Source organism: Mytilus galloprovincialis, chromosome 8 (genome assembly GCF_965363235.1).
Source record: "Mytilus galloprovincialis chromosome 8, xbMytGall1.hap1.1, whole genome shotgun sequence".
Taxonomy (NCBI): Eukaryota; Metazoa; Mollusca; class Bivalvia; order Mytilida; family Mytilidae; genus Mytilus; species Mytilus galloprovincialis.
The window spans coordinates 27164263-27176837 of record NC_134845.1 but is presented as its reverse complement, the minus strand read 5'-3'; the positions used below and the strand labels follow the sequence as shown (position 1 = coordinate 27176837).

At 31.5% G+C, this 12575-nt stretch overlaps 1 protein-coding gene across 1 annotated transcript; it reads right to left on the bottom strand.

Annotated features, from left to right (window-relative positions):
* Positions 1 to 2940: 2940 nt before the first annotated feature.
* Positions 2941 to 10997, bottom strand: LOC143043000 (N(4)-(Beta-N-acetylglucosaminyl)-L-asparaginase-like). The gene is made up of 8 exons (XM_076215498.1): positions 10839 to 10997; positions 10292 to 10448; positions 9883 to 9995; positions 9200 to 9315; positions 7953 to 8134; positions 6612 to 6747; positions 3815 to 4019; positions 2941 to 3176 (listed from the first exon to the last, which is right to left on the bottom strand). Exons 1-8 carry the CDS (start codon positions 10936 to 10938, stop codon positions 3085 to 3087), a joined length of 1101 nt encoding a protein of 366 aa, XP_076071613.1. The 5' UTR covers positions 10939 to 10997; the 3' UTR covers positions 2941 to 3084.
* Between the last annotated feature and the right edge of the window lie 1578 nt (positions 10998 to 12575).

The window sequence follows — 12575 nt, the reverse complement described above, 5'->3', positions numbered from 1 at the left end:
TTCCTTTCTATTCTGAAATAACATCAAATAACCCTGAACTAGAAGGTTAGAGTTTAGCTAGCTGTAAAAGTAGGTTCAACCCAACATTTTTTTTTCGGAACTTGCCTGTACCAAGTCAACAATATGACTGTTGTTTTTCGGTTGATCCGTTGAGACGTTACGCACGGTATTGCGTCGCAAGACGTAACATGTATAATTGACAAATGTGACGCCATATACTAACTATGACATTTTGTTATCAAGAGCGGAGAACCTACTCTATCGACTTTTATCAAATAAATACAATAAGCTGAAGAAATGTTTCAAAATTTATCATGTATAAGGCAATTAAGTAAGGGTCGTTTTTATTTTCTGATCTGTAATGAGATAAAAACAAATGCAATTTTTTTCAATTTTATTTTGGATAGGATACATAGCAACCTTTAAAAAAATCTTGCTCCATGATGGACACATGAAAACTAAAATATAGCTGAACATTGTTTTGACAAATTGAACATAAACACTTATGGTATTTATTTCATAAAAATCGGTAATATAATAATTCAGCAATTTCTTTTTATAAGGATTTTAGTTGAAATGTCTTTTTTAGATTGAACTCACTTTTGTCCAATATTTGTATGTGTCTGTGCGAGTTTTCAGACTATTTCTCTATCTTTTTAGCACAGATGGTTTTATTTTATAAATACGTATTTATTTGATTCTTTAAAAATTATAAGACCATTGTACCTCGGATTCTAATCGGTTTCTAATCTATAAAGGTGTTTTAGATTTGCATGAAAACTTCTGTCCATAAGAAATTATCCCTCGGCCCATCCCCACTTTTCCCCTATGTCTATAAAGGGTTTATTCCTTATGTTTGTGTGTTTTTCTAATCTGAGTGTTATTTTGATTCAGCAGACCATTTTGGAATGAACATTTCCCGGCATCATTTTAACTGCCTAAACAGTTCGTAAATAGTGTGTTTTTGTATAAGAGACACCAGTTTGCAGGAACGTCAAAATGACGCCCTTGGACATAATGGCTAGACATAGGGAATGCTTTTCGAGAAAAAAATTGTAAGGTGATCATGGTTGTATGAACTTATAGTTTGTATCTTATAAATATGTTAGTTTTGTATTATAAATACACATTTAGTATTTATACAACATGTTTCACCTAAGGTATGGACAAAAATTACGTTTGGACATAGTGGCTTTTAAATTCTGCTTTACACTTGAAACTATGAAAATGTTTATCTTTTTCCGAACGTTCTTTTAAGTATAGTTTTAATATGATTTTATTACTTTATAGGTATAATAATAAAACTGAAATGTTAATAAACTTTGCTTATAACACATTAAGACAGGTTCCTCTGCTGAATATTTCGTTGAAGGCTTGCTTCAAATTTCAGCTAATACCAAAAACGGGTATGATGTTATAATCTAAATCTAGTAGGAAGCTGATATACTCAATTTCGCAGATTGTATGTGCAAAATTACTACGTAACATAGAAAAATGCAGTTTATTTAATTTGAAATGTTACGCCGGACTTGCAATTTTTAACGTAAAAGTAAGATTTGTGAGTTCAATAAAATAAATGTATGGTGCAAAAATTTATAGAATTAACTGAAAATAAAAAAAAAAAAAAAAACATGTCCGGGCCTTTCTGTAGATATACGGATGTTGGTGATTTTATTGTGTATAGGCAAATGGTTGCTGTTCTTAAATCATATAATAACGTAATTTTGCGTAACGTCTTATTGATAGAGTTTGATTTTGTCAGGTGTTTTTTTTATGGTAATCCCCTTTGTTAATTTGCCGTGGAGTTGCGGTCTTTCTTGATTTTTATCTTTTCGTCTTTTTTTTAATTGAAACTAACATGCTATATAAAACAGCATATTCATACTTTTTTACTTATAGTATAATAGAATTTAATATCGCTTCAAGAAGCACATTGAGTTGGTCGAAAATTGATTTGATTTAAGATATCCAAATTCATATTATATTATGTTCATTATATTATTTTCAATTGGTATATTGGTATAAATCAGTTAATTTAGTGCATGTAGTTGATCTTTAGTAAACCATGTCTTATTTTTCGGTCAAATCCAACTGACATTTTATACCGAGGATATTACCAACCCAGTAGACGTGAATCTTGCGGTGACATAACAATACTATTGAAACAGTCAATTTTATATGCATTTACTGTAGACGAACTTTTGATTTTTATACAGTAAGGTTTTGTACCAAGGAATAGTTGGCCTAACGCTAATTTGACACATCTTTTAAAAAGTGTTGTTTTCAATGTTTCGAACTTCATAATGGATTTGACCTTCCAATTGACAAACTATCATAAAAGAAGACAAAACAAATACAAGTAAAAAAATATATCTACATACCAAATAACTTACACAATATACGCTTTATGGTATGACTGAGAGACAAAAAATCGTATGTGAGATTTCCAATCACATACAGAATCTAAACTGGATAAGATGATTGCAACAGTTGTTATAGGTTTTCAAGTGTCTTAAATTTACCAAAAAGAAATATACTATAGGCAGAGTGAATGGCGTGAACTCCAAAAGAAGGGACAACCGAGTGCATTTACAAGTGTGGGTATCCTGCTATGTAAGAATCACCTACAATACGAATTCACACTACATCAAAATGTCAAAATCGGTAATACGACACAATCTTTCCAATTATAGATCATGCAACTACGCTGGTATCTTAGGTTCTTAAACCGAAAAACATACCGCTAGTGAGTTCTATTGGGATTAGTAGCGTAAAATGTAAAAAAAACATGTTGTTATTTAGTTTTTATAATCTTTCAGCATTTACTAGTCATATTTGCCCTGATATTCTGTCTTCTATTATACTTATAATCCCTACTCACACGCGAATTTTATTACTTTTTTTAAATATATTTTCTTACAGTACGTAACAGAATCAGTCTTTTAGGAAATAATAACAAATGTATTTTATTACTCAATCTGTTATTGGATTATTGAAGAATTAGTTATATTTTCATTTCTGTTTAACCACATTTCGGTTTAAAAAATAAAATTTCAATTAAGTCTTTTTTAGTTGTGGTAGTCATCATACACATTTTGCCGTCAACACTTGTACATTTCGATTGGTAGGATTGGCCACACAAAAGTCAAAGGATTCCATACCATGACAGACTGCCGCTGAAATAATATTAAATGTTATAGATATCGGAGAAATTCTATTCCATAAAATAAATTAGATATAAACCTTAATTTAGATATTAAGCTACTTTCAGTATAACGATGAAGACAGAAATTTCAAGAAGATAAAAACGAAAGATATTTAAGAGCACTTAAATCAAAATGTGCACCAAAACATCACCTGAAGTCTTTCCATGGAAATTCCTCAGTTCAAAAGACAAGATTTGAAGATACAAAGACATTTTATGTTATAAAAGAAAGACTCATCATGTGAAAGTTGGTGCAGTTTTGATGAAAACTCATATAATCAATGTATTTTGGTACTTGTGTTTAGCATTGTTGTGATTGTGGTCCCATAAGGATTTATTCTAATGCGCCCTTTTCAACATATTCATATCTCGTTTATGTCTGAATACATATTATTGCGGCTGAGAAACCCTGAAAAACTATGTGATTTCCGGAAGTAAGTTTTTATAACAATTTTAATTACTTATTTTCCCTATAAGACTGATGCCGGAATTATTTTTTCACCATTGTTGTTACATCTTTTACCCCCCCCCCCCCCCCAAAAAAAAACAACCCCAAAAAACAGGTTCTGTTTTTTGGAATTATTAGAATGAAACATATTTTTTACGAACCATAATCTCCATCCTGGTTGACAGCAATCATTGCACCACGAAACATTGGATAATATTGAGTTATCGGCCTCATTGCAGTTGTTAATGCAGTTAATGGATCCATGCCTACCTGCATCATCATAACGGCATGAAACCTTAAAAGCGTAAATGAGGAATGTTTAAAGAAGAAATTACATTCTACCAAAGCATGTATACAGTAAATTAACTAAATTCTAGGATGTTGGATATGAACTGATTATTATGTAGTCTTAGAAGCAAGATTTTTTACTTCTTGTTATTTGGTCAGATGAGTTAACCTTTTAAATTGAATTATAAAGCTTGTTCTAATGTTGCCCTGTTACAATACCGCACCAAGTTAGCTGAGGGTTTTGCGTCCGCCAACAAGTTTAGTCGACACATCTTTGGTACAATATTTTGTTGTTTATAGTTTGTAGTGTTTTTACATTTGTCTTTTTAGGACTATACGGTTTGGTTTTTCATCATTGTTGACAGCCGTGCGGTGACGAATATAAACTTAATTCTATGTCTTGGTCTTTATACCATTGGCAATCAAGGCATAATTTCTAATTGCCATGTACAACCAATATAGAAAAACAGTTTATAACATGAGCGACAGAGATCTCAGTTCATAAATATCAGCCAAGATAAAAACTTCAATGTCATCGCATCACATAACCAGGTGCTCCGCAGGGCGCAGCTTTATACGACCGCAGAGGTCGAACCCTGAACAGTTGGGGCAAGTATGGACAAAACATTCAAGCGTGATACAGCTCTGAATTTGGATTGTGATCAAATTTTTGACATTACATGGTTTTTTTTTACACAAAACAAATGTCAAGATTTTACAAATCAATTAAAGATTTCTTCTTCAAACTTTTTAAATCTAAAATTAAATAGTTGATCATGACACAGCATAGGTTTCTGACACAGAACGAATGTGGTCTAATGAACTTAAAAGTTTTTTTTTGCCTTTGAGCAATTCACTATGCTGTTGAATATTAATCCTCTCAAAAAAATGTTTGAAGAAATTTTCTTTTTATTTATGAAATCTGAAATGAGAAAAATTTAACCCCCCCCCCTTTTTTTTCACATCCCCGTTTCCCTTTTTCCAAAACTGATATCAATTCAAATTTCTAATGGAGTTTGCAACAATAACTACTCTTTTAAATACATCATAAAATATTAAAATGTAAAATAAAGTGCTTGTTATCACTGAATGGTAAAGATTTGTTGGTAGTAAAAGTGAATATACATTGTTTATTGTATAAAACAATAAAAAAAACTTCATCAGCAACATTTTATATTGGCAAATTTCCAATGAAGTTATTTACATAAAGTTATTGGCAAATAAAAATAGAAAATGACATCATAGTCATGTCTGGCAAATGTCCAACATACATTATCTAAAAACATTTTAGATAAGATAAGGAAAAAAAGCTTCATCAGCAACATTTTATATTGGCAAATTTCCAATGAAGTCATTTACATAAAGTTATTGGCAAATAAAAATAGAAAATGACATCATAGTCATGTCTGGCAAATTTCCAACATATATTATCAACTACTATTCTATACAAAGAAAGATAACTCCAATTGAAAATTAATTGCTATTGCACAATATTGTGCAATTAGATATTTCTTGCTATTGTGCAATACTGTGCAACTGAAAATTTCTTGCTATTGCACAATATTTCATATGGAATCCTGATTTGGACCAACTTGAAAACTGGGCCCATAATCAAAAATCAAAGTACATATTTAGATAAAGCATATCAAATAAGCCCAAGAATTTAATTTTTGTTAAAAATCAAACTTAGTTTAATTTTGGACCCTTTGGACCTTAATGTAGACCAATTTGAAAACTGGACCAAAAATTAAGAATCTACATACACAGTTAGATTTTGCATATCAAAGAACCCATTTATTCAATTTTTGATGAAATCAAACAAAGTTTAATTTTAGACCCCCATTTGGACCAACTTGAAAACTAGGCCAATAATTAAAAATCTAAGTACATTTTTAAATTCAGCATATCAAAGAACCCCAAGGATTCGATTTTTGTTAAAATCAAACTAAGTTTAATTTTGGACCCTTTGGACCTTAATGTAGACCAATTTGAAAACGGGACCAAAAGTTAAGAATCTACATACATAGTTAGATTCGGCATATCAAAGAACCCCAATTATTCAATTTTTGATGAAATCACACAAAGTTCAATTTTGGACCCTTTGGGCCCCTTATTCCTAAACTGTTAGGACCAAAACTCCCAAAATCAATACCAACCTTCCTTTTGTGGTCATAAACATTGTGTTTAAATTTCATTGATTTCTATTTACTTAAACTAAAGTTATTGTGCGAAAACCTAGAATAATGCTTATTTGGGCCCTTTTTTGGCCCCTAATTCCTAAACTGTTGGAACCAAAACTCCCAAAATCAATCCCAACCTTTCTTTTGTGGTCATAAACCTTGTGTCAAAATTTCATAGATTTCTATTAACTTAAACTAAAGTTATAGTGCGAAAACCAAGAAAATGCTTATTTGGGCCCTTTTTGGCCCCTAATTCCTAAAATGTTGGGACCAAAACTCCCAAAATCAATACCAACCTTACTTTTGTGGTCATAAACCTTGTGTTAAAATTTCATAGATTTCCATTCACTTTTACTAAAGTTAGAGTGCGAAAACTAAAAGTATTCGGACGCCGGACGACGACGACGACGACGACGACGACGACGACGACGACGACGACGCCGACGCCAACGTGATAGCAATATACGACGAAAATTTTTTCAAATTTTGCGGTCGTATAAAAATGAATTTTACTTAAGTAACGTAAAAATCGCATCATGATATCGCCATTACCAGTAGAAGCAGCAGCGCCAACACCATTCATAGCATAGGAACCTGCTCCAACTATAGGAGAATCACCTACTCGTCTATAAAAATATACACTTTATATGAAACATTGTTAAAAAGTTCTCACATCAATCATGAAAATTGTAGATGTCTCACGATACACTTGGTCTAAATTCTGATCAATTCGCATTTCGGAGTATTCAATGATGACGTTTCACTCGAAAATCGTATCGTTTACACTCTGTGTTGCCTGGAAAAAAATCTTAAGACAAACTTTTGAAACAAACCGTTAATTTTCTTTACATCAAGTATCACTGGTAATCAAATGTTAAAATATTATTTTTACTCGACTGTTTTAAACTTCAAAGTTTTAATGGCCAAATTCTAGCATGGCATAAGTGATATCTGTTTTATTTTATACTCTTTAACTTCGTTATTGATTTGGCATTACAACTATAATTTCCGGGCCATTTGCAAGTCTTATATGAGATGTCTTGTTTCTTTATATATCGGTTAGAATTTTTATTTTAAAATGCTAGAAGACGGACTATAATACAAAGACGTACATGTAGTACTTTCTCCACTGAATAGTAAAAATTGGAGGTAGATCATGAGTACACTCTCAATTACACTATCAAAACAATAATCAAAGATTGACACATGGTACGGATAGCCACTGTTAGTACAACACATACCATGTGGTGGATGAAACCAGTTTTACGGTTGCAGTCACCAACAGGATGACATTAATTTGAACAGAAAGCAGGGTTGGGATGTTCTCACTACTATGCACAGAAATCTTAAGAAGCTGCAGATGTTGGTTGGATATAATGTCACTCAAGAAAAGAAAAGAAATCAGAAACTACATTCCTAAAAGAGGGACGAAAGATACCATAGGGAGAGTCAAACTCATAGATAGAAAATATCTGACAACGCCATGGCTAAAAAGAAAAAGAAAACAGACAAATAATAGTACAGAAGACACAACATAAAAAAACTGTTTTGTCGTAAAATTTTCCTAACCCATTCAATGGTGTCTTTGGTATTAAATGAACTTCTGCTATAGTAAATAATCAGCTTGGGTCTAAATTTAACGACAGAATAAATTAGGCAAATGAACATATGGGTTGCAATCAGATAATGTTTTAGGTTTTCAGTGAAGTCACTGTTAGTCTTTTTTTCATTGTGCACGTGTATGGCATTGTTTTCTTAAATATATATTTGCAACCAAATTTATCTATGCTTATATGTGTATTATAAACGAATTATATTTCATATCTCATACCCGGGAATTTTGTGATTTAGTCCATTAGTAGATGTTCCAGAACTGATATCACCGTTTTGGTCAATAGCTAACATTGCAATAGTATCATGGTTATCTATGTCAATGCTATCCATTATTGATGAAGTAGTAGTGTTGTCTGGGTGGTATGGACCACAGCTAGAGGAAGGATCTGGAGTAACATTCTGAAAATGTGTACATGTCAAGTTCAGAGGTCCTAAATTTAAAACAAAAACATTTTGAAACTTGAATGAATTCTAATATAAATATATATTGTCATGAACTGATTTTCAAAAGATAGCAAGGTGATTTCTTTACATTCAGGGTTGGTATAAATAAACAGGCATATATCGGAATGATTAAGGTGTATGGGAGTCTAAATCAAAAATGATAGAATTTGTTCATACTTTGCCAAAACGTAGTATCTATTGATATATGTTCAAAGATATCATAAAATTGATAGGTCACCGTGCATTTTCTCAAGCTACACGTCGTGACAAAATGACACATTTTGTATTGATTATACAGGAAAAATCACCATTATGTGATTAGAAACTAAACTAAATGATAGAATTGTAAAATAAAATACGAGAAGATAGCTTTTATTAAATGCTTTGACAATTTCAAAAGAAAAGATAGGGTCACCGTGCTTTTTTTTCCGGCTAAATTACAAAATAGCAAAATTCCATGTAAATTCCTTCAGAAAAAGCACTATTTCATAGTTACCTCCCCTTAAAATGCCAATTAAAAAATATCAAAATTCAATCAGAACTAATCAACACTTGTACAAATATTAATATTTATAAGTTTTAATTTTCTAAATATGTTCTTTTAAATGCACATTAACATTAATTATCTGCATTCCTGTATCAAATTGATAACTTGTACAAATATTAATATTTTATAAGTTTAAATCTTCTAAAAAAGTTCTTTTAAATGCACATGCACATTAATTATCTGCATTCCTGTATCAAATTGCTAACTTGATCGAAAATCTGGACCTTAGATTCTCTGTGTTTACAATCCAAGATTGCGAAAGACACCCATACCACCAAAATCCATACAGCGTTATCGTTCGGGTCATACTTCCATTTCTCTGAAAAGAAGCGTAGCCTGATGTCACCGCTGTTTCGGAGTTTGCCATACCACCTTAAATACTAGTATTTATGAAAAGTAATAAATCTACAGAGTTCGTTTTCTATCTTTATTTGTTTTTACAAATTTGCCTACTTAATCCAATGCATTCATACCTCCCAAAAATTGGGTTGGCAGGTCTTTTGTTTCCATTCACTATACTGAGATTCTGACTTTGATGACGACAAACTGCTATCCCAACCCAATCCCATATCAGCAGCAAATCGAGAAGCTGGAATAATTCAATATATAATAATACGTTCATTCACTACAGGAGGCTGATAATTTATATGATATGATAAACAGAATATTGCATCTCAACCAAAATAACACAACGTAAGAAAGAAAGGAAAAACATGTAAAATAATTATAGATTATCGTTGATTATCTCAACGAGATAGATTTTCTCGCTTGAGCCGGGACGGCGAAAGCGAATAAGGCAATCGAGTTGAGATGACCAATGATAATCTGTTCATGGCTATTTTACCTATGACGACGTTGTCAATTTCATGTCAATTTCGTTAGCAACGCCACGTGCCTGCTTAGTTCCTAGCGATAATTTCCATCTCAAGCTAGTAGCATGATATGAAAAATATCACAAAAAAAAAAGATCAAAGGAAAAATGCACAAAATAGCGATAAAAACGTTTATTTAATTTATATCTAAACTTCAACTTCGAGTATTTAACAAATGAATCCATTGAACATCAATGATGTCAGAATTTTTTCATAATAAATGAGGAGAGTATTCTATAAATACATTTGTAACTCTTAGAATTTTACAAACTCATCACACTTACCTTTTTCTCCGACTAATAATGTATGTTTGGTATATTTCATTACAGCTTTTGCAACAGCAATGGCTGACTTGGTATTAGTCAAACATCCTACAGCACCAACATCCATTGTTTTTCTTCATAAAAGTTAATGATAATGTTTTATAAGTAAAAAATTAAATTGTGTATATTTTACTATGAAAACGATATAAAACTATTACAATATACAGAAATGGATTTTAATCAGAACGTTATTTTTCTCATTTGAATTTGTCATTTCGGGGCCTTTTATATGCTATATTAGATTACTATGTAGTTTGGGTTTTGTTCATTGTTAAAGGTCGTAGGGTACCTTATAGTTGAATGCTTCTATGTCATTTGGTTTGTCAGAGAGTTGCGTTTAATATGCAATCATGTCACATCTTCATTATACCCATCCATAATCATGGCATCGAGCGTTGTGTTTCCAGATTCATCTGGTTTCGAGCCAAAGCCAACAGCTCCACGACACTGCGCAGTCTCACATGCGCTGCATCCAGTTACAACTGCATCTACAGCATTGCCGTGATTTTGTGTTAGTTCTATCCACGCTAAAATGTAAAAATAGGAAAAACATAGAAAATATATGATTTGATATGTTGGATATAGATAAATGTTGAATACACGGTTATTGACAAGTTATGTATTATATTACATTGTGCATAACAGCAATATTAATTGTACTGAGTCTAATATTCTTGCGTTATTGAATTAAAATTGGTATATGCTCAAATAAAATAAAATGAGATGTAAATCAAAGTAAATTTGCGAGTTGTTTTGCCTAGAAATGATTTATAAAAAGGTCTCCAGACAGGAAAATTAATTATCATTTCTTAATATCCGATATAGTTATGGTAGGAACTAAGTCTTGTGAAGTTGACTGACATCAAACACTTAAAATTTAAGCCATTCATAGTCATGATAGTGTATTTAAAACAAACCTGCTCTAGTTGCATTCGGGTACGACCATGTTGTGACCACAATAGGTGTTTTATCTCCACAAACAAACACAAGAATATTCAGTAATAGAATAGGTACCATTATCTTAACGTGCCTTTGATTAACCTAGTTGATAAGCTATTTTGACTACATCATTCAGATAAACGACAAAATTTGATCACGTCTTTCGAGGTTATTTTAACAATATCCATCTGCAAAGGGTTGAAAGCAATTTGTAAAACCAAAACAACACTCTTTCGAAATAAATAAGTTGGTTTCATATACTTACTGTATGCATTAGACCGAATAACGGTGTTTCAAAATTTAAATTGCTGTGCGAAATAAAGAGGAAATGTAAAGTCCTTTCTATGATTACCTCAGCTTTTGTAGACGAAACGCGCGTCTGGCGTAAATACAAAATTTAGTCCTGGTATCTATAATGAGTTTAATTCTAACCTCTTCCGTTCCTACCACATTTTTTTCCTTTCAATTGAATGACTTAATCTTCATATGGCTGTAAGTTTTAAACTTTAAATGTATTAAACAACTTACAAAACTAAACAATAGCTGTTTAAAGCGGGGTTCACACATTGCCGATTATTGCTCCCGTTTGAGATCAAACAGCGATACGTCATTGTATTTGAAGCACAATGATATGGTGCTATTACCTTTTGGCAATGTATAGTCGACTATTTTATAATATAATGTTATTTGTAAGGTGACTTGGGTGTCTTCTCCCATCTTGGTTTTGAAATAGCAGATTACAATCGGTCTAGATCTTTAATGCATCTGGTGCAAGAAAATTGGTACCGTTAATTTTATTAATGAAGAGAGCATTTCGATAGTAGTATGTATTTTATTTATATAAGACTTTTCGTGTAAATATAGAAAATATTGTGTTTTATCATATTAACGGCTGTATTTTACACACAAAAAACAGAATATTTTTGTTTGATACATTCTCCCCCCCCCCCTAAGTTTATGATATAAGAGTATAAGAGGAAATAACTCAAATATAATGGAAGATAACTCAAATTAAGTAGCTTATATACTTAATAGAAAATATTGTGAATTTACCTACTTTACTTACTTACTTTATTATGTAGCAAGAAAAAGAGTCCGGTGACCACATTTGTTTTCTTTTTCTTATCTGAAAGCATATTGTTAGAGCTATCTTCTCATATCTTATCTTAAAGTTCAATTATATGGTGAAGTTTTCTTTTTATCACACAACATTGGGTTTTCCATGCATAATCTATACAAAATCTGACAATTTAGCAAAACCTGAAAACATCCCGATAACCCATACTTTTATCATATTTAAAAATAGGTATGATATAAACTAAATTTTGACAAAATATCAAAATAATTCTTTGAATTTTAATTCAGACCCCCTATTAACCTTACAGCAAGTTAATCTCTTTTTTTTAACTAGTGATTTCAAAACTGTTTTTTTTCTTCTTCATTTTGTCAGTGTATAATTTGGTAACCACTGTATGTCGTTTTCATCAACATACACAAACATAAGTTTAAAAGTAATTGATAGTCTCAAACATAAGATTTCCTGTGATAAGCCTAAGGGTCCGTTTCGAGTATGTGTGATTTTGATTGATTTGTTTACTCTGGTGTTTGTCTGTTTATATCTATACATACGTATTAATAAATGTCAATATACTTTTGAATTTAATAGATCACATCAGCTTGTCATTGTTAATTCAGATGACGACGTGATAATCATG